Source organism: Ochlerotatus camptorhynchus, unplaced genomic scaffold (assembly GCF_037179485.1).
Source record: "Ochlerotatus camptorhynchus isolate MF236.1 unplaced genomic scaffold, CSIRO-AGI_Acam_v1.1 ptg000404l, whole genome shotgun sequence".
In the NCBI taxonomy this organism is placed as follows: Eukaryota; Metazoa; Arthropoda; class Insecta; order Diptera; family Culicidae; genus Ochlerotatus; species Ochlerotatus camptorhynchus.
In genome coordinates, this window is record NW_027040890.1 from 500,579 (window position 1) to 523,823 (window position 23,245).

General features: G+C 39.1%; 4 protein-coding genes across 4 annotated transcripts; 2 read left to right on the plus strand and 2 right to left on the minus strand.

Moving 5' to 3' along the window:
- The first annotated feature begins 16,239 nt into the window (after window positions 1-16,239).
- On the plus strand, window positions 16,240-17,224 carry LOC135710832 (transmembrane protease serine 11D-like). Its single transcript, XM_065233530.1, has 2 exons — window positions 16,240-16,347; window positions 16,407-17,224. The coding sequence occupies exons 1-2, from the start codon at window positions 16,314-16,316 to the stop codon at window positions 17,195-17,197; spliced, it is 825 nt and encodes a 274-aa protein (XP_065089602.1). The 5' UTR covers window positions 16,240-16,313; the 3' UTR covers window positions 17,198-17,224.
- An 835-nt stretch (window positions 17,225-18,059) lies between these two features.
- LOC135710833 (trypsin alpha-3-like) lies at window positions 18,060-19,045 on the minus strand. Its single transcript, XM_065233531.1, has 2 exons — window positions 18,960-19,045; window positions 18,060-18,903 (listed from the first exon to the last, which is right to left on the minus strand). The coding sequence occupies exons 1-2, from the start codon at window positions 18,988-18,990 to the stop codon at window positions 18,101-18,103; spliced, it is 834 nt and encodes a 277-aa protein (XP_065089603.1). The 5' UTR covers window positions 18,991-19,045; the 3' UTR covers window positions 18,060-18,100.
- A 153-nt stretch (window positions 19,046-19,198) lies between these two features.
- LOC135710834 (trypsin alpha-3-like) lies at window positions 19,199-20,137 on the plus strand. Its single transcript, XM_065233532.1, has 2 exons — window positions 19,199-19,297; window positions 19,354-20,137. Exons 1-2 carry the CDS (start codon window positions 19,258-19,260, stop codon window positions 20,133-20,135), a joined length of 822 nt encoding a protein of 273 aa, XP_065089604.1. The 5' UTR covers window positions 19,199-19,257; the 3' UTR covers window positions 20,136-20,137.
- A 59-nt stretch (window positions 20,138-20,196) lies between these two features.
- LOC135710835 (trypsin-like) lies at window positions 20,197-21,146 on the minus strand. Its single transcript, XM_065233533.1, has 2 exons — window positions 20,715-21,146; window positions 20,197-20,658 (listed from the first exon to the last, which is right to left on the minus strand). Exons 1-2 carry the CDS (start codon window positions 21,090-21,092, stop codon window positions 20,197-20,199), a joined length of 840 nt encoding a protein of 279 aa, XP_065089605.1. The 5' UTR covers window positions 21,093-21,146.
- Between the last annotated feature and the right edge of the window lie 2,099 nt (window positions 21,147-23,245).

The following is a 23,245-nucleotide window of genomic DNA, read 5'->3' on the forward strand; positions in this document are numbered from 1 at the left end:
CATCACGGATCTCATTTTTCAGAAACACCTTCACCACACCTCGTAAATCAGACCGGAGATACGTCAGACACCGCCACGGCGAGCCAGACGACGGATGGTGGTTATCTCGAAGAATTTGCGTTTGGTTCTGAACATGGCGATGAGTGTGTAAAGTATTACGCAATTCCATCCTCCCTATTCGCACGCGCCCGAGGATCGGAGGCGAATGCCACTTCAATTTGTTTCGTCTACTTACTACTCTCTGACGACTGTGCTGGGGAAGCAGCATATGCATGTAGGTAATTGGTGGATTTGTTAGTTAATTCGACGCTTTTGGACAATGCTGAACATTTACCAGTTTTTCAATAGTTTCTTGTTGAAAATCAACATTCGGAAGCATTGTTATCAATGCGTAGCCATATTTCTGATCGATTGGTGATAAAATTATTGAAATTGGACCAGGGGAAGCTGAGTTATTAACGTTCAAAATCTTTCTTAATTTGTTACATGTTCCATTTTCGGTTTTCATAAAGTGTACCCCCATATAGAAATCAAAGACGTAGTCCTACGTCAAAAGCGAAGTGGAACCAGAGCCAGAGGTTCTGAATCGTTTCACCTTAAAACAATTTCTATGTAAAGATCCCTTCAGACCGATCACGTTTGTCATAGTGGTCTTTGGTTTTTTGTTCATGATTCCGTTATAAAAAATCTGGGACTTTGAACAGTTATCTGAAGTCTATGACTTGGAATATTGGTAACTACACTGCAATGCTCATTTCTGTTTGTCAAATTTTGTAAACATATCAAACAGAAATGAATAAATAGTGTATTACTGAATTATAAGTGGGGATGGGTGGCATTCACTAGCCCGAGAATACCCTCCACATGCTAGCCTCTTCACCAACCAAACATCAGTACACACTTATCGAGTCAGTAATTTTTACCGAGTTTTTGAATTGCGGAACTCTTCGGTAAAATTTTAAAAATCTGTGAAAAATTCAAAGTTGAGAAATGTGTTACCAAATTTTACAGACTAACATCTGTTAACCCCGTGTAATGATGAAAAATAAAAAATTTCGATTCATTTGAATTTTAACCGAGTCACTAATCTAAAAATCCAGTAAAAATACTAACTCCTGTAAAAAATCTAAGTGTGTATACAGAAGCAGCGGACCTCTACACTCCTCCATCGAAACAGCACCGCAGCTGAGCTGCGAGTGCTATGAAATAAAAAGGACATCGACTTATTACCACTACCTACTTCTCTCCCTTCCGCTCTCAGAATTCGCCAATTCGGTGTCTCTCGTTGTGCTTTCTGCTGAGACTGAGCAATATTCGATACCGCGAAACATCTCCGCAGTTATGTTTTCTTTCGGCGCAGGAGATGTGCGGTAATGAAAAGTTAAGAATGTAGCTAAACATCTACAATAACATTCTACCAAATTTCCATGTGCGTAGTCCACTGCAACAGCCGAACGTACGAATGAATAGGGTGACTATAGCGCATTTTAAGAAAACGTCACAAGTTTTTATGACTGTTTTAAATCAATAATTACGAAGAAACCATAAAGCCTACAAGGTTACTACCAAAGACACAAATCTAGGGAACTGCATGGAGAATGTTTTGTAGAACAACTAAATAAACAGAAATGAAAATTTTCAACTTAAAACACTAAACTGTATGAAATTTCACCAGTTTTTTCGGTACTTTCAACATACTTTTCAATTTTAATGTATGATAATTAACTTTAATCGAGTTCTTTTCTCGACAGCATTGATAGCTAAGACTTTAATCTTTCATTTGGTATGTTGAAATCAGAAAACCACATTAAGATTAAAAAAATATAGCTAACCAAAGTTGGCAAAACAAAAAAACATAAAATGTTGAATAACTCACTTAGCAGTCATTTCCGACCCTATGTTTCATGGGGATTTTTTCATAACTTTAGGAGCGCTATCTACCCTGAAAATATGTAAAACCCGGAACCAAACACCCTGTATGTTATTTCCTAAAATGGGGATGATAAGCCGTAGAGTTAAAAATACGGAGCCAACTTGAGGTACAGATCCCCTATAGTGAAATCTGGCCATGCGCAGTATCAAAGGAAGGCAAGCGCTTTCGAAAGCTTCCCATGAGTATGTACTAAAAAAGCTTCAAATCTCGTATAACATGTCAAAAGGACATATGGAGTCTCTTCATCCACTTTATCAAATAAACTAGATGTGTTGACACCTTCGAACGACAAAAGATGTTGTCACCAGGTTTTAACACCTCGATAGAAAATGCTTATGATCAACAAATAAAGGCCCATTTCAAATATTACGCGAGAAACAATGTGTATATGCCTGTCGTTAAGGTTGCCTAACGGTAGGGAATGTAATAAGCAGATAAGGTACGTTGTGTTGAGAAGCGATGAATTGCAAGCGTTATGTGGGATCTGCACTTTATGTGAGCACCATTTTTGCATTAAATTATTGTGCGTCATGCATAATGATGCTGAGATTAATAATGCACAAAGTAATGCAGTGTCGACGATCTCATCAAATCATTATTTTGCAATCAATATATTTGTACTACATGACATCGATGAAGCAAAATGGTTACATACATTTAGGGGTACTTCTTCATATAAGGGACTGGTCATAAGCTACGTAGACTATTACTTAGATAATTTAAAACACCCCCTCCCCCGCGTAGATAATCGTAAAAAAATATATATTTGAATGGACCGTAGTCACTCGCCAAACTCAGAATAGTGTTTTGCCCAATCGGTAGATAAAACGGGGGGAAGTTGATCAGTTTAATCGATAAACCTAAATATTTTCCCAACCATATGTTTGGCACGCAAACAAATTTATTTTCGAGGTGATTCCGAACTACTTTCAACAGTTTGAGTACTTTCCGAAATGATTTCGAGCTTTTCTTTGTATGATTCCATTCCATTCTATACTGATTAAGTATTTTCCGAAGTGATTTAAACCACTTCTGAAGTGAGTCAGTGCTTTCCGAAGTAATTACAAACACTTTGAACACATGTTTGAGTGATGCCAAACTTTTCAAGGTTCTACAAAATTAAAATGATTGTAGTAATATTTTTCTAAGCGAGTCCATACTTATGACGGGCAATATACATCAGTTTTTCTCAAAAATCATTTTTATGATACTAAATCTGATTTTAGAATCGAATGTAAGTAAAATAAGACTCAAATGTTAGTAAAATAAGTAATTTCGATCAACACAGCACTAGAAAAAATTTCGATTTTAATTCAGGGTTTCAAGAACCTATGCTGGGGCCACCATATGATTATTACGACCCTGAAAAGCTTATATGTCTTTTTGAAAAATGTTCATAAAATTATGAGAACACTGCACAGTGGGCCAGGAATTAAATCTAGCAGGACGTTGACGTCTTCAGCGAAGTTTCTTGTATTAATTAGGACTAACATTTTGAGGGCAACAAAAATTGCCTGAAATTCACGTTTTTGTATTATATTTTGAACAATCGTTCAAAAGAATACTTTTTATCATTCATCCAATTAAGTTTCAAAAAGATGATATGGCCTCTTCTGGAATGCACATAAAATTTTCTGAGAACAATGATATGTCACTCGATAGATTTGTTTACAGTGGAAATTTGGTCACTTTTTCCAGTGCTTCCGGAACGTATATCGAGTTATGTGGAGCAGTATGATGGCGTCGTCATTAATGATTAGTTTTTGAAGGAGTTTTGTGAAAGTAAAATAATTTAGAACGCCGATTTCGTCAGTACAGTTAATAGAAACCGGCATTAAAGAATACACGTACCAAATAGGATTAGAGTTAATTGGGGACAAACACTTATTGTATGGGAATTTGAAGAGATAACCTCGTGGTGTCTTCTGAAAAGTTATTAACAAGATGGATGACCACCTTTTTGGAAAATTTTGCATCCGGAATGTCACAAGTCTGAAGACACGGAACATTCGTAAAAGTGGTCAATTCATGAAACTGATCCTATAGCTCAGCGAATTTTTTTAAACTACTCATAGACAACTTAGCAGAATTAATTCTGAGTTGTGACCGGAATATGAATCAAAGGATGGTTCACCGGTAGATCTGGAACAACCGTAAAAGTGATCAATTAATTAAACTGATCCTCTCATAACATCATGCCTGTTCAACTTGACAAAGCTGAGAATTCAGTGACATCTCTTCTTCTTTGGACAACGTAGGCTTATTGTAATCAGTCGGACATAGTCCGGACAGAAAGGAAATTTTTATTATGCCTTTAAGTTGTAAGAACGATAAGTGTTGTGTCTCATCTCGCGTCGCGTTTTGTGAGTGATCCTAGAGCTCCATGGTTTTTTTTTTCCAAATGAGTGTATAAACGTTTTATCAGAATTAATTCGGAGTTGTGATTGGAATATGTACCCTGGGGATCACATAATCACAACCGAAGTGACAGACGACTAACTGGCGAAGAAATCAATTAAAATAATGTGGTTCGCTGTAATAGAATTTTCTTAGAAGCTTGTGCTATCAGCCACCAGATGGGCTAGTATTTTTGTTTTGTTTTGAACAAAGTGGATTTTGTGTGCAATGATCTTTGACAGTGTACAAAGAGTGTATAATTTGGTAATTTTTTATGCATTTCAGTTTTGAGTAAAGTGAAAGAGATAGAACCAAAACATTCTAGTACATTTGATGAAGATGCTAGTACAATCCAGTAGTAGTGTTGCCATGTGGTACACTGAAAAAATGCAATTGCGTCACCATAGTGTTCGAGCCGCTGAGCGGCTAGTCAACTGAAAGATCCGGAACACCCGTAAAAGTGGTCAATTCATGAAACTGATCCTATGAAACCACTCATAGACGTCTTTGCAGAATTAATTCGGAGTTTTGATCGGAATATCAACCCTGGGAACCACGAGATGGTTCACCGGTAGACCAGAAACATCCGTAAAAGTGATAAATTTATGAAACTGATCCTAGAACTCCTCGTTTTTTTTTTTTGAAACCACTCATAAACGTCTTACCAGAATGAATACGAGGTTGTAATCGGAATATGGACGCTGTGGACAACGGGATGGTCCTCTAAAATTTTTGAAACTGATCCTAAAGCTCCGCGTATTTTTCACGATTACGCCATGGTAATCAGTCAGCCATGGTGAAAAAATACCGAACCATTTTGCACAGGTGGCAGTTTTGCTTAAAACACACCATCAAGAGCATTGAGTTTTACGCAAGCCAGTGACAAGGCAAGACAAGACAGCAGCGTTTGACAGTAGGCAGCATGTCTCGGGCTCAAATCATTTGGGCCCACTGTCACGGTATAACATTTTGCCTACGCGCCTGCCACTGGGCTGGTTTTACGCTCCGTATCAGAGCTCGATAACAAACACCAAACGTAGCGAACAAGGCACCGGGGGCTTTGTCGGTGTGTATTTGTTTGCACCGGTGTATGATGCTTCTCCTCTATCAGCGCTTGTAAAATGTATGATGCTAAACTACCTGTAACCGCATGTGGGACGATTTTTGCGTCGTTTTTGAGTTAAATGTAGTATCGTATTTAGCTTGAGCTTGAGCTTGACTGACCGCCCACGGTTGCTACTCTGTTACTGCCAGATCAGCTGTAATTACACAGAGAACCAATAGACGATGCTTGGGACTAGCAATCATCCTCAATGTGTAAAAACTGGTGATCTTAAATTAGGCAATACCAGCGCCGGCCGCGCCCAAACACAGGTCAAGAAGGAATGGGAAGGATTGTGTTGACATGACACTCGCTTTGATGGAAGCCGAGAACACCTCTGCACTTCCACGAGGAATCACTGGGATGTTGGATAAGAGGGTTGGGTTTGCAGCAGGGTTCGTTTTGGTAAACGATAAGCTGAATTGATGTCCTAACGATCATATAACGCGAAGGAGCTTGGGACTAAACCCACGGTCTTCTGCTCAGTAAGCAAAACGTTTGCCACTAGGCAGACGAGCACCTTTTTAATCACCGAGTTGCTGTTATTACCATGTAGTCATATTAACAAATAAAACGATTGACGAATCCTGAATGTGGATGGGCCTGAGATTAGACTCATGATGTTCTGCTCAGTAAGCAAAAACGGTTGCTCTAAGGCCACCGAGCCCCTCATATCACATAATACCGTTGCTCAAATTTGTGTATCCATTCAAACCCGGAACCAACGACAACAACGAGTTTCGCAAAATACACGATACACAAGCGATTTTACCATAAATCTCTTTGATATGTAAGGACCTGGGACCACGTTTTTCTGCTCAGTAAGCAGGCCACTGTAACCGACGATCTTTCAAATCCGAAAACTAAAAACTACGAAAAAGTACTTAGGCCTTCATTAAGTTCCACTTTCACGCGACGTTCAATGACAGGGTCCTATCCAGGATTACATCTGAAAAATCCAAATCTGGCCAACGCCCACCTAAACTTGTTCTAATCCACCTGAAATGACTGGATGACTTTGACTACCCAGCCATGCAATAGTCTCATTCTGTGCCTTATGGCAACTTGATGATTCTATTGCGCTCATCTTTTGGCACCACCCAGGGGAGACTTGGTCCTGTACCCAATGCTTAACTTATCTCCATTCCACTCAGTTACTCGCAATTTCTTGTGATATAGTGGGCGGAATATTATTATATGAGACAATTCAATGCAGACGTCTTTCCAAATTTGGTAGATCGACAGGTAATCGGTGAGTTACCACGATAGTTGCTATTCAACAACTCGACAACGTCCCATCGTCAACGCCTGCTATGAGAATTTCCCATTGCAGACGTCAACGAAATGACGCCATCGAGCTATCGATCAACTACCCTGGTTATCGCCTGGTACCTTATAGCACGATGCTAGGAGGCGAACCGGAAGAATCGATGAGCTACATCTCTCCCCCGTTAAATGTAGCATCATATTTAAAAAGGTTAAAATTTAGTTTTTCGTTCTACACAAATTTAAGTAATAACAGACGCGAAATATAGCTCAATTAAACGTAATTTTCGTCGAGCAACGAACTTTTCAGTCTCGGAGCACTTAATTTTACATGACATGTTTGTTTACGTCCCATCTTTTATGTCAAAGATGAATTCACTCACGTGTAAAATTAGTTATTTCTAAGTGTGTAGGTTGTCTCATACATAGGATGAAAACTAGATGTATGAGTGCTCATTACAAGACAGCCTATATTACGTGATATAAGCCATAGTCTGTACGGGGTATAAGTGTGTAGAAAAAGTCAAAAAAATATCAGGTCAATTTGTCCCATCTTAAAAGTAACCGCATATGAGTCACATTAAAGCCAATTGAATGTATATTATGGTTCAACATTTTTACTTTTTGCTACAAATGGATATTTTTGGTTGCTATTGAAAATTTAGTCGATTGCTGAATTTATGTATGGGCCCAAATTAAGGGCATTTAGGCCGACATTATATCCATTTCCCCTACGTATCAAAATAAGGTCAAAATCTGCCAAAATCTGATGAAAAATGTTAAGAGAAACGGGAATTCATCCTTTAAATTTGTCGAACCTCTCATATTAAAACACCAGATTATAGTTTAGATTTCAAACTGTGCATTATTAGAGTAATAATATTCAATTTATAAGAAGCAAATAAACTAAAGACCAAATAACATGATTTAAAATGCAATTTTATGTAGCAACGATGTATAAACGTCTTCCAATATTGGCATGATTAAAAAAGTACGTATTATTGTCTAAAAACAACTCGAAGCAACGAAGTTAACAATGATGGCACTTTCTGTAACTTGATGTGTTCATTCATCAAGTTGATAGCTGCTACCATATTTTGTAGTTAGAATAATGTTCCTGTTGACTGATTCAGAATATCCGTTGTCGAATCGTCCTTTCGTAAATTTAGTCGTTAGAATGTTCTCAATATACTGCCGTGGATGCATTTGGTTGAATATAATGGAATCCTTACTGTAAATGTTAACTGTTCCAAAAACTTTCTTGAAATCATCGAAGTCCACGATCGACAATCTTCTTGTGTTCTACACAGAGCATTCATCATTTGTTTCTCAAGCTGCCCATACTTAAAGACTTTATAGATGTAGCAAACGACGATTGCAGTAATGTCAACTCACTTATTGTTGGTTTCAGTTAATGATGCAAACGTATGGAAACTATCCACTTTCAAAACTTCGCGGAGAACTCAAGCACGCTCATGTCAACACAACCACAACCACAAGAGTAAAGACGTCAAACGCAACGTGGCCATCAAAGCAACACGGAAAGTAATAGTTTTTAGTGGGACTGATATGCGTAGAATTTTCTACTTCATAGCAAATTTCTAGGCATAACAGTCCCACTGAATTGTTTTCGTATAAAAATAGGTTTAACTAATTTCATTGAAGGTAATTTCTGTAGTTTTCACTAAAACAAATTGATTCTAATGAAATATGAACAATGCACAAACTTATTTTAACTTATATTTCTTCCAATAAGCAGAAATGATTCGAAACATTATGCGCGATTTTCTCAGATGTTACTTTAAGAACATGGGACAGATATGCGTAAAACGGCAGTACAGTATGTGTTCGCACTGGGTTCGGACCAATTTTCGAAAAAAAAATTCCACAGCGGTGTAGTATTTTACAGCAGCTTGAAACTAAATGTATTGTTTAGTTAATTTTTATAGTTAAATTCACCTTACATATATTGTTTCCTGATTTCACTTCTATCTTTGCAGGTTACGTTCACCGCAGTACAATCTTTCCACGGTCCACTATGAAATAAACCTAAATGTTCATTTATTTTCTATTGAAGAATTTGTTTAACTTACATCCGAATGTGTATTTAGCAAGACAAAATATTTGCACCACGGATCAAACTATCCCTCGAACGACGAACTCAAAAACTGTTCCAATTATTTGATTTATTTACAATCGATTGGCTAGTCACTGTTTATTTTTATTTATGCTACTCTCTCACACTCTCATTCGCTTTGTTTCCACCCGTTCCGTCATTGACGTTTAAGCGCAACGTTCATTGCGCTCCGCAGGTACGGCACGGCGCAAGGTATGTGACCAGTGCTCGGCGGTGCGCACAGTATGCTTAGTTCTTAGTTGGAATTTCATTAAAATAATAAACGAAAAAGTTTTTGAGTTTTGGCCCAAGTAACACTTGCAACATCTTGCATGAAAAATAAAAAAAATCCAGTTGTAACTAAGTTATATATTAATTGCTTTTAAAACATCCTGTTTAGGACGCGTTCTATTGTTGTTTCTGAAGTATTCAACCTTTTTGACAAGCACTTGTTATCTTGAAGTTATAATTCGATATTGTATGTCTCTTTCCTTTATTTAACGTCGGTCTCTGTTCCGCAATCTAGTTCCGATCACCGACGGACATCGATTCCCATCCATTGACGGCAATCGAATGTGCAGAAAGGCAGCTTCCACACCTGCGTAGGATATCGCACCCATTCAACACACATGGGCCGGGACCAACGGCCTTACTTCCCTTCCGAAGGAAGATGTGACCAGAGATTTATATGCCTCAGAAAAATCCCACCGACCTCGGCTGGGATTGTACTCAGACTCATTGGGGTGTTAGAAAGCAGTCACGCTTACCACTACACCACCGGAGCCGGCTGATATTGCATGTCTCAATTACCAGTTTATAACACATTTATAACTGATTGTATTTGGTGAAAACTATCTAGCCTTATTTACAACATGTTTTCATATGTCATTATTAGAAACATGAATACATCTGAGATATAACTTATTGATAACATGCTATTAATAAGTTATATTTCAGTTGTACTCATATTTCCAAAAATGACATATAAAAAAATGTTGAATATAAGGCTAGCAGGTTTTCATCAAAAACAATCAGTTATAAAAGTGTTATAAATAGGGAATTGAGAGCTGCCATACCTAATTATAACTTCAATGCATGATACAAGTAATGTTCTTGTTTTGCGTGTTATAAACATGCTTTGATAACAATTATGAAATTTCTCAATGCATTCTACAAACTGCACTACAATATGACTGACCCATGAAGCATTGTATAGAATGAAAAACCCGAATTTATCCACCTATGGTGTGATCAGACACTTCTTACTTATTCAAGTTTATTTATTTTATTGTCATTATCAGTGACCAAGCCCCCCATCGTGTCATCCAGTGACGCTACGCCACTGCCTGGGGGTACCCGGAATATATCCGGGTGTAGTCTATTTGGTGAGGCTACCAATCACCTTATCAAAGTATTTTAATGTGATTTAATGGGTTTTAATTCCATTCATATTAAAGCAACTTCCCCGGGGTACCCGGAACATGTCCAAGTGTGTCCAATGTGGTCTGGAACACTTAACACGACTTGCATTGATCTTATTTTTGAATTCTGTAGTAATTTGATGTGTCGCATGATGGTTTTAATACGTTTTCCGTTAAATCCAGCGTGAAGGCCCATATTCACCGGATCTTATTCCGGCCATATCTCCGAAACCGGTTCACCGATTCCAAAACCGTTCAATAACGTTCAATGAAACCCCAAGACCTATCATTTGGCGCTAAGTTTGTCCTAATCGGTTGAGCGGTTGCTGAGAAACGTGAGCGCATTCATTTCGTTACATACACACACACATACACACACACACACAGACATGTTCCGATCTCGTCGAGCTGAGTCGAATGGTATATGACACTCGGCCCTCCGGGCCTCGGATCGATAGTCGGTTTTTCAAGTGATATCTATACCCTTCTTTGTAAGAAGGGTAAAAACATTGAATTTGTGCTTTCAACATCGTTGTACGTTCTGGAAAAGAGAAAAGTAAGATAATTAAAAAAGAAGGTTGATATTCTATTGGTTTTTGTTTTTTGCAAAGTTGGGGAATTTTAACCAGGATTTTTTATGCGATTCAATTTATTACATCAAGCTTTTTCTAAGAGCCAATGAGTTTTTTAGAAGTAGAATGTATAGCTTTGCCATAAATTTGCAAGCGCATAAATGTTTGCAGTACGGAATCTAAGTTTAGGCACTTTATTCGCACGATAAAATTCCTCAGAAGAATAAGTTGTATAAATTGATGATAAACAAATTCCATTCGTAGGAAGGATGAAATTAATTTACAACTTGTCCAATACAGTAGGTTGCGTTAAAGTCATAAATAAGTTGCGCAAGTCAAGCATATGTTATATATAGATCCAACCTCTTGCGCTTTTTTCGGTATAAATAAGTTGTATATAAGTGACTAGATGTAAATGTTTACCGCTGATATTGTCATAAATAAGTTATGTAAACCCGTTTATGGCAAATTGTGTTGCTTGGGGAACCAAACGAGGTCTATGATTAGCGCTCCAAGTCAATTGTGTGAGGGGTGTTTTTTTTTAAGTAGCCCTGTGAACAATTTCTTGGATACAACTACTAGAAACTACTTGGAAAGCATTTCCAGATAAAATTAAGGAGAACTCCATGTGAATTTTCAGTAGAACTTAAAGGAAAACTCCAAGACAATTCAGATAAAAAAATTATGAGAGCTCAGAGGTGAACAGCATGGGAATTCTAAAGAGGTGAATTATTTAAAAAAGTTTATAATTCATTAATTTCATGATTTTTTTAGTGAAAATTCAAGGCACTCCAAGAGATAAACTCGAATTTATTTTAGAAGAATTCTGTAAAGAACTCTATAAAAAGAAATTCTTTTGAAATAAATACTTGAACTTAAATATAATCCTGTTAAGCTCTGTAAAGCTTCTCTTGGACTTTACATACGGCAAGTTGGAATTTTAATTTTTACCCATAACTGAACAGTTTAAAATTCTCATGTCAAACATTTATTTCGTTACATTAAATATAAGAACCTTATTGTAACTAAAATCAAACACTTCATCAATAAGTAGCTTTTGGTTTTATATATAGTTAATCTACTGGTTGGTTTAAGTTAAATTTGAATCCAGATCTCTAAAATTTCAGCGAGCTCATGCACCTGATGAGTTTTTATTCTTGTCAATGTCCACAAAATTTAACCCTTGGATCATTTTCGTCAATGTCCTAGAACTCTAGTTTTGTAGGTAATTCTGAGTAGAATTCCAAGGCAACCTTGAATAGGATTCAATTCAAATTTTAATGAATATTCATAACAGCTTTTCACGTTAATTCTTAAGGAATTATGAGAAATTTTGATTGAGAAGGAGGATTACACCATGATCATTCTGAGGAGAACTTCAAGATAATACAAAAGAGAAATGTAAGGACATTCTGATGATTATTTAAAGAAGATGCTGGGACAAAAGGAATCCGGCGCATATTTCCATGTGAGTTTTCGGAGAATTCATAGAGGTTATATTATGGAGGATTACAATTAAATTAGACTCATCCTATCGAACCTCAAATGATTTCGGTTGAAAATTCCAAGAGGGTTGTGACAAATTTTGTGGAGAAATCTAAGAATAACTACAAGTATTTTTTTACGTTAGAATTTCATAGTTGTGAGTTGAATTCCAAGGAAAGTGGCAATATTCAACGGTAATTCCAAAAAATATTCGATGAGAATAATTCCAACGGATTTATTAGGAATATCCTTAGAAAATTCTGAACTAAATTTCAAGTGAATTTCTTAGAGTATTCTAATGATATTCAGGCCCCGTAACGTGGGTAGATCACCTTTTCATGGTAAGTTACGGGATGTAAGATCTACCACCGATTCATAGTCCTGACTACTTCAAACTAGGGGAACAGTATTTTTCAGTAATCGAAGGAACACATCTTAGTCCTTGTTACTTTTTATGCCTTGTTGATAGTGACAAGACTCGGCTTTGTCTACCGAGGATGATCTTGAAAGAAGGAAAAAAATGAGTTAGTTGTCTTCATCTATGTGATTCCTAATCTTCTATTCGATGTTACCTAGTTTGAAGTGGTAAAGACTAGGGTTCTGATGCAGGGTCATTAACGTTGTCAAACCTTATTTTGTTGCCAAGGAATCCAAATTTGACTGACAAAGGGACGCGCCTTTGGAGGGTGTTTCAAAACTCCGAAGGGTATAAATAACGGGACCTTTCAATTAGAGTCGGATCCTTGCAAACTGTAAAAAAAATCGAATAATACTTCATCATTTCTCAATAGTGATGGAGTAATACGACATGCACTAAACTAAGGACATGGGATATACTACAATAGATCAATTTACTGGTCGCAGTAGTGTTAGGTCCCGAGCAGAGGAAAAAAAATGATATTCAGGTGTTTTTTTTTTCAAATATTTCAAATGAGAATCCCAGCAGCATTTCAAAGAATTTTTGGGATGTCCAAGCAGAACTAAAAAAATATTCCTAAGGTAATTCCATGGGAATTTCAGGGTAATATTAAGTAAATACTGGGGTTAACTGCAAGTGAATTTTCAAGCAATTCCTAGCAAGAATTATTAATAATGTAATTAGCATTGCAAAGTTAATTAATATAGTTTTCTAAAGATGTTGTAATATTTTTTTTCATAATACCTATCAGAATTTCTAGCTCAATTTTAAATATTTCCATTATATTTACATTTTCAATGTATTTTTGACTAATGCGTGAAATTAGGATCAAAGGTTAATGAAACTATGGTACTTTATGGTAGAAACATTCGGAAAAACCTTTAAAACTCATGGAATTGTATAAAGAAGACAATAAGCTATAATAATTATCAACAATATAAAAAATCGTCCAGAATCTGGAATTCTCTTCCATCGTTTTTTTTTTAATTTCCCACTATATAGTACTGTATTTTGTACGTTTAAGCTCTATGATCCTTTCCTTTCCATGGTAGCACAGGGGATCTATAGGTTTTTATTCCGTCCTACGATTATCATTACATATTCATCTCACAAGTTTCTAAAAGGTTTATCAAAAAAAAATCACGTCGGAACTTATAAATTGAGCTTGATAACTTCAAAAGTGTCGTAGTCCTATGATTTGTAAATTTCCCGCATCTTGTAGATCTTTTCGTGCAATAATTTTTCTTATATTGTAAGAGGTATCGCAAATTAATCGAAGACCAAACCCCAATCTAATATTTTAAAATGCGATTGACAACAGAATTGAAAGATTAAAAAGACAAATAATCTGGAATTTATTAAAACTTAATTCAAAATATATCATATTTCCACAAAGTGCAAAAGCTTGAAAATAATCGAAGAATATTAACAAATCTTCAGAGACAGTACTAAGAGATTTTGAAACAAATGGTTCATTCAGGTACTTGTTTTGCTTTCTTAAGTCTGATGCCTATCAAGTTAAAATGTCCAGTGTTCACTCGGCTGTCGACAAAAGCAGGCCACTCTCGATGTGTGCTACGCGATCGTCTGTTTTCTCGGCAGCAACCATTGTGTGGTCCTCCTCATTGTTCTTCATCAGCAGTTCTTTCGGTCGATGCGTCGTCGACTTTGGAAAGCAACCGTTTCGTGATGAGTGTGTGAGTGCTGACCACGTTTTGCGTCCATTGCTACAATGAACGCGCTCTGACCCTCGTTGGCGTACAACAATTTGCCATACAATGAAACTACTGGAAGCGGATCCCGTTCTGATGGATGAGGCTTTTTGGATAGCGGAAGATAAAGTGTTTATTGTGTTGTACCTTTTGACTATAGTTTTAAGATGTATTGTATAGTGACCAAGAATCCTCGGCTCTGTAAAGTTAATTCGGTTGAGCCTTATCAAACAAAATAAATAAATAAAATAAAAAGTTAAAATGTACTGAAAACTTTCGTATTTCTAAAATTATAATATTGCTTGTCAAATGCCAAAAGATCCAAAATATCGTCAGGAATCATGCGAATTGAAATTCAAGGATTTTATGAATTCCTGGGTTCTTGCATAAACAATTCCGATCACTCGATATTTGACTCATCATGTCTTATCCTATTTCTAACCAGTTTAAAACAGGTTTGCCTTGCCTGATTCGTAAATCCTTTGATAATGGACTCGCCCTTAGGAGAGTATTAACCAGGCAAACTTACATTGGGCATGTGGTCTCCCCTCTGAAGTGGCGCTTAAGCCACACGTTTTAGAGATAGATCGCCCAGGCAGGCTACAATATGACGTCTGAGGCAAAGTTGAAGGAAACTGAATTCAAAAATAAAATGCACACTGGAAAAAAGTCACAAATTTTCGTCCTAAAATCTATAACATAGTACAAAGTTTGGGCTTTATTTTTGCAAATATTTTTTTATTGTTTTTCATGCATACGGTTAAAAATCTTGAAAATTTAGTTTTTTTTTTTTACATTGAAGCTTTTAAAAGTTTAAGGCAATTCAGTTTCCTTCAACTTTGTCTCAGACGTCATTTCAATAAGAATGATCTCTTTTTGCGCTATGATTTATAGAAACATATCATATAAGCCATTTTGAAAAAAATAGGCGTGAGTCAAAATGGCCGAATTCCATGGAATTCTGATAGGTAAAATCTAAAATTTGTTTATTTTTTCACTATTCGGTCTGGAAGTGCTATATTGACGAAAACGGTTTTCCCGGAAAACTGACCAGACTGATCAAGGCTACGGTGGATGGTGTACACTGCTGTGTAAAGTTATGAGGTGCTTTCAGCTAATGTCAATGATGACTACGTGGACATTGGCGGAGGTAGAGCAGTACACCAGGTTGAAAGGTGAAGCAGAAAATGTTGGATTAAACGTGAATACATCGAGTACAAAGTATCTATTGGCTGTAGAACCGAGTGCTATAGGGGCGCGCATAAGCAGAAGGGTGATCGTCGGAGATGATTTCAAAGTGGGATGATTTTGTGTACCTCAGATCATTGGTGACGTCTGATAATAACTACAGCAGAGAAATTCATTGAGAAATTATAATGCTGGTCAAATCTGGCAAAAGGAAAGTAATAATATTGAGTACACGATATAAAATCATTTGAAAATCAGTTATTCGATTACATCAGTTTTGCCCTGATACCCTCAAGGCCTTCACAAATAATTCTATTTATGAAATGTATCACATTCTACTGCTCTTACTTTGGATAAGATTAAGTATCAACACCACATTTCAAAGGATGTCGTAACATTAGCATTAGATGAGCCTAAAATCCCAACTCTTATCGTAATAATGGATTGTTTCCTACCATACAAATGAGAATGCACTTTCGGGGGTTTTGGCATCAAAGCAATACGTCCCGCTATCTGCAAAGCTAACCAAAATTATGGAACTTGGAATCATATGGTTTTGTTTATCATTGAGCCGATTTAATCCCACGATAAATGATGAGTGATTGATGGTCAAACCACACCTAAACGGCACAACGGTGAATCTAAGGGGTTTAGTTCGGTTTTCCTGATTCGAGACAGTCACATTGTGAGGGGTAGCGTAAACATGAGGTTGCTTGCTGTGATATTTGCTGTGATTGGTATGTAATTTTAGTTTGATTGTTGGGATGAAGTTTTGCTCAAGTTTGGAATGTTGCAGGCCTCGCCGTAGCGGAGCTGAATCCGGATGCTCGATTGATTGGCGGTACCAATGCTGCATGGGGTCAATTTCCATCGGCCGTTTCAATCAATACACCATTTCAACTGCACTGCGGAGGCGTGATCGTCAATCAACAACATGTGCTAACTTCGGCTCAATGCGTCCTGAACGCTCAGAATCGTTTGATCGATCCCTACTGGTTGACTGTGGTGGCTGGAGATGTTGCTTTGGCTCCTAAAGGTCCTCGCCGTCAGACTAGGAAGGTTAGCAGAGTGTACGTTCATCCGGAGTTTAATGTATTTACCAGGGAGAATGACGTTGCTGTGCTGCGATTGGATCGCCCATACGAACTGCCCTCGAATACGATTGACGAAGCTCGACGCCGGATGCGTGTTACTCCGAATGCTGAAGCTTGCCAGTTTGCCGGATGGGGAGCATCTACGAATGCGGCCACTGCTCCGCTGAATGTGCTACAGCGGTTCCTTCCAATGAACATCAACGACCGAGAGCTGTGCAACCAGGGAACGATGCACGCCGGCCGCGTGCTAGAGAGTATGATCTGTGCGGGCAACACGGCTGCTTCGAACAATGCTGCTCCGTGCACTGGTAACTTGGGTACCGGGTTGTACTGTAACCGGCAGCTGGTGGGAATCCTATCGTTTGGTGTCAATTGCGGTACCGCGAACAATCCTCCGGTGTTTACTCAGGTGCGTTACTACAGCCAATGGATCGATCAGCAGTTCAACCGCACCGATGGACTGCCACCAAATTGGACTCCTGGGCACTTGTAGGATGTTGATATTAGTTTGTTATGATGAATAAAGGTTGTTGTTTACTATGAAAATGATGTTTTGCGTTTTTGACGTGTCTCTTGCTTCAAGGCCGTTTCCTGGAGCTTTCCTAAGCTTTTTGCTAAATGACTATTACAAATATATATAGAGTGCTATATGACAATCTTGTGACCGACAGCAATATACTTCAAAAATCCACCAAGTTTTACAAAATTCCACAGCATCTGAAACAAAAAATTCTCCCGATCTCCTTCAGAATTCTTCAAAGAATGAAAGATGAAATCAATTCTCTAGCATTGCTGAACTCAGTTCCATCAGGAAAAGCCTTGGAAATCAAATCAAACTCAAAAGTTTATACACCATCATATGGATTTCTTCAAAAAAATGGTTAAAATTGTTTTGAATCCTGTTAAGAAACTTTCATGAATTTGTTAGCTGGCGATTCAGGCATGGTAAATCATTTAGATTCATCGTGTGCATTTATTTACATTCATTTGCCTTTAACTTTTTTCATCAACAGAACTCCGTAAAATTATGTATCAAACTTGTAAGTTTTGATATTAGCTACAATGTTTGTGAATAGCTCAAATCTGTATCTCTTATGTATGATTAACCAGAGCGAACACAACCCACCATTGTTTTTCAGTGAATGAAAATTACATTCGCCGAGAAATAATAGTTCAAAAGTTTTAGTTAATATCATTATTTTACGGAATTCTGTTACTGGAAGAAATTTAGGCAAATGAATGTGAATGATTTGCCATAAGTCCCATGATTTTTAAAGATTGTACTTCTCTAGCCGGTAGCCTCCCCAAGATTGAGTATTCTATTTCTATTTAACAAACAGAACATCGTCCTTGTCTTATCCAAAAACCATCTTTATTTCACTCAAGCGAACACTGTTTACCAAATCGGAATAGGAGACGAACCACCCGGAGGAACGTCCTGCCGGTCAAACTGCTGTCGAATCCAGGGTAGGTAGAAACGAATCTGCGTGTAGACTCCCGGATTGTTGGCCTGGCCGCAACCGAAACCTGTCGAAAGAACTCCTGCCAATCGTCCATCGCAGAACAGTCCCGTTCCCATGTTGCTAGCGCAGACTCCCGGTCCCGTTCCGGTAACTCCGGCGCACACCATCGACTCGCTGATGCGTCCGAAATTCAAGGGCAGTGCATTGCAGATGTCTCGATTCAGGATCGGAGCGTTGATAAATTGCTGTATCGGATTGTTGGTAGCGTTGTTCCATCCGGTAGCCTGGCATGGCATTCCGTCGAATGGAATTTCGTCCCCCAGGACGCTAAAACCAATGTTAGGCGTTGCAACCAGCGGTGGCAGGAAACTCGATGTGGTTCGCAGTACAGCCAGATTGTTGGCAAAGGTGAATGGGTTGTACTGCGGGTGAACGTAGACAGCAGAAACACCAATTCGAGGAGCAGCAAAGTTCAGCTGCAGGGCTCCTGACATGATGGTGAGTTGATTCGGGAAAAGCAGCGTATTCTGGACAGTCAGAACACAACGAGCTGCCGTAAGCACATGGTTTTCGTTAAGGATAACGCCACCGCAGAAGCCATTAATAGGAACTGGAACGCCAACGGCTACAATGGATGGAAACTGGCCAAGAACGGCATTGGTTCCTCCGCTGATGAAGGGTTCGAAAGGATCATATTCTTCATCAGTTAGACGGTAACTGCTGGTCAAAGAGAACACTGAGAAGAGAATTGCCGTTACGAAAGAGTTCGGACAAAAGGAATCTAAGACTTACCAAGTAGCAAAACAGCAATCGTGGACTTCATCTTGGCAAACGCTGGCACACTGAGCCAAAAAATGTAAAGATACTACCCAGGCCGACATCTTATCACAATTTTCGGATTAGAGTAAATTCTCATTTAGGGTGATTTAATCAGGACTCCAAGCAATGTGACACTTTTGTAATGTGAAATCAAATATGAATCACGGCATGGTGATAAGATAAGAACGGTGAATTCGGAAGCATAGTCTTGTATATCACCTGCCAATACTGTCAGTATCTGATTGCTTTCCGAGGTGGTAGGGTAAAGAAAATGAAGCTCTTTCTACTTGTTTTGTCAGTGGTAGCTGCTGGTAAGTCATGCAACGGATTTGAACATGATATAATACTAATTACTCAATTCTTGCAGTTGCTAGCGAAGATGCATCCAGCCGTCTTACTGGAGGAACCGTCACCCTTCCGGGACAATTTCCCGCTGCGGTCAGTATTGATTCTCCGTACAACCTGCACTGTGGAGGAACGATCCTGAATCGGCAACATGTGCTGACTGCCGCGTGGTGCGTTATGCATCCAACGACCTTCTCCCTCATCAACCCATTCTGGCTTCGGGTCATCGCAGGTGACGTCAATCTGGTACCGACCTCAGTCCGTCGCGAAATTCGCAATGTAACGCACCTTTTCGTCCATCCGAACTACAATCGGCTGAGCAGCAATAACGACTTGGCGGTGATTCGTGTCAACACCATGTTCCCAGAGTTCCATAATACGATCGAGCCAGCCGTGATGAACACTCGGTTCCTAGCCGACAACACTCAGTGTCAATTCGCTGGCTGGGGAGCAGCTACCAATGCTATTAATGCTCCACTGAACCCCGCTCAACGAGTGATCACCACTCCAATCATTCCCACGGCACAGTGCAATGCAGCTAACGTTCATGCAAACCGTGTTTTGTCGACGATGATATGCGCCGGATCAATCCCCGCTACTGCCAACACGGTTTGCCAGGGTAACACTGGAGGTGGTCTCTACTGCAATGGTCAACTTACCGGCGTGCTTTCATTCGGATTTGCCTGCGGAGCCGCCAATAACCCTGGAGTCTACATTGACGTCAGACAGTATCGCGTATGGATCGACAGCCAGTTCACTCGCACTGACAACCCTGCCCCAGGATGGATCCCCAATCCCTTGTAAAGATATTAATCGATTTGATGAATAAAATGTATTTCGAAAAACCAATGTATAATTTATTATATTAAACTACATCTAGAGGTGACATGCCAGCTGGAGGTCTATCAGTTCTTATCAACTGCTGCTGAATCCACGGGTTGAAGAATCGAATTTGGGTGAACGTTGGGGGATTATTGGCCATACCACAGTTGAGCCCATATGATAACAGTCCAGTTAGGTTACCATGGCAGTACAACCCAGATCCCAGACTTCCATGACAAGGGGCTGGACCATTTTGAACTATATCTGTATTTCCTGCGCATATCATGCTTTCGAATATTTGCCTTTCCCGCCGAATGGTATTGCAAACATCACGATCGTTTATCACCATTGGAATGAATCTTTGCATCGGATTGATGATCGATCCAGGAGCTGGATCGATCGCTCCCCATCCTGCCAAGTAGCAAGTAGCTCCGTTTGCCACGATGTGAGTCCTACGGTTAGCTGGTTCCACCTCATTACTTGGAATGTGGAACGGTTCTTGAACCTGAAACCACCATGATTACTTTTAAATTACAACGATGTTCTAAAACAACCACTCACCCGTATCACAGCAACATCATTCTCCAGCGTGTGAGCTTTAAAATTTGGATGAACGTAGATCACGTCTCCGAGTTGAGTTTGCCTAGTGTGTGACACCGGAACCAGATTGAGTTCCCCCGTGTGAACGCGTACCAACCGTGGATTGATCGTATTGTAGGTTGCATTCAGCACACACTGGGCCAAGGTCACCACGTGCCGTGCGTCAATCACGGCAGCACCGCATAACTCACGATCCGGAGCGACAATGTAGGCTACAGCTGGGAATGCGCCGAACGACGCTACCGTGCCACCGATGAAAAGCGGGTCCGGGTTCGTATCCGGAAGGACAAAAGCGGACGCCGAAGCAACCAAAACCAGAAGAAACGGATATAGCGACATTGCTCGTGGGAACGTTGATTACTCGAGCAGATATCAATCGACACTGACTGAGGTGGTTCGCCAGCACTGTCATAAACAACGCGATAAAGTTTATCTCGGTTTGATCCTAATCGCCTCGGATTAGTCGATAAAGATAGGTAGTGAAGACAGAATTCAGACAAAATGGAATGTGAATGCTACAGTCGGACGGTTGTTTGAACAGTTCGTAAAATTGTAAACAATACAACAAATGGTCCGACATTACTAGGTATGTTTTCTGAAAACCAGTTTTCGGTTATGGGAAATACAATACCGGTAAAATCATTGGCGTAGCTAGAAAATTAATCTGGGGGGGGGGGGCTTAGAGGGGGTCTTTTTTTCAAAATTACGGTTAAATAAAAACTCGCGAAGATGCTATTCAATCAAATTGCGTCAAGGCAACTTGTTTTTGGGTACATTTGTTTTGTGACCAATAATATGACTTTGAGACTTGCTATTATTTTAAAGGTGAACCAATACATTTGATTTCATTTATTTCACAACAACGGTTGGGGCCTTGATTGGGGAGCCTTAAAAGCTTACTAATTTTGAACAAGCAATGATCGTTTGTTCATGCTTTTTGTATTGACATCACATAACGTCTGGATCTCACAAATTTAAGCATCTCCAACTTAAGAAAAAAAAAAAAAACTGTGGTGCCAGTGGTGAAGTGGTAAGCGTGATTAAATCTCACCACAGCAGGCCTGTGTTCAATCCTAGTCGGCGCCGCCTGGATGTTCTGAGGCATTCATGAGTTGATGGGTAGATAGGTACGGTCCAGGTGTGGGAGCTGCCTCCCTGGCATCAATAGAATTGGTGCTCAGCACGGAAAACAAACCAAAGGAAAAAAAGAAAATTCTCAGAGTTAGGTAATCTATGAATTTTGTAACCAGTTTTTTATCTCTTACATAGGAACCAAAACTACAGGGGTTACTCAAAATAACTAGGATAGGCAAATTTTTGGTCAACTTTGGAGTGTTGTAACTTCGTCAAATATGATCCGATTTTAAATCTTCTAAGAGAATTTGACTGGAAAACTAATATTGTTCTACGGTGTAGCCACGAAAATAATCCTGGTCACCGTATACCGGAGAAATTCTGGGTTTCCAGAGGGCTTGTCTAATTTGCTAAATTTTTGGTGAAATTTTATATATGATGCTGGTTAAATATATATATTTTTAGTAAATACAACGAAAGGAGAACTATTTCTAAAGCGAATCATATGCAAAAAACTAAAATCGGCCTATAATCAACCGAGATATGGCCATTTCCCTGGAATCGGTTCTGGTGGAGGGTTCTGAATGCGGGAAGATCATTTAATCACTCAAAACATGTCGTGCGACAGCTCTTTCTTCATAGTTTCTCGTCAATAGACTTTCGATAAACTTTAAATGCATCATTGACCACATTGGCCACTCTCGAAACATCCAGTATGCCCCCGGGGGAACCTGGAGCAGGGGACAATTGCATTTTTACATCAAAACATGCCGTGCGACAGCTCATTCTTCATGGTTTTTCATGAATAGGCATTCATTAAACTTCAAATGGATCAGTGACCACATTGACAGCTCTCGAAATCACGGGATACCCCCGGGGGAACCTGTAGTGTTGGGCAATTGCGTTCTTACTCAAAAACATGCCGTGCGACAGCTCTTTCTTCATAGATTTTCAGGAATATTCTTTCTATAGACTTAAAGTGAATTATTTACCACATTGACCGCTCTCGGGGCCACTGGGATGCCCCGAGAGAACCTGTAGCAGGGGACAATTTCGTTTTAGCTCAAAAACGTGCCGTGCGACAGCTCTTTCTTCATGGATTTTCATGAATATTCTTTCTATAGACTTAAAGTGAATCATTAACCACATTGGTCGCTCTCGGGACCTCCAGTATGCTCCTGGGGGAACCTGGAGCAGAGGACAATTGCATTTTTACACCAAAACATGCCGTGCGACAGCTCATTCTTCATGGTTTTTCATGAATAGACATTCATTGAACTTCAAATGGATCAGTGACCACATTGGCCGCTCACGGAACCATTGGATACCCCCGGGGAAATCTGTAGCCGGGGACAATTGCGTTTTTACCCAAAAACATGCCGTGCCACAGCTCTTTCTTCATGGATTTTCATGAATAT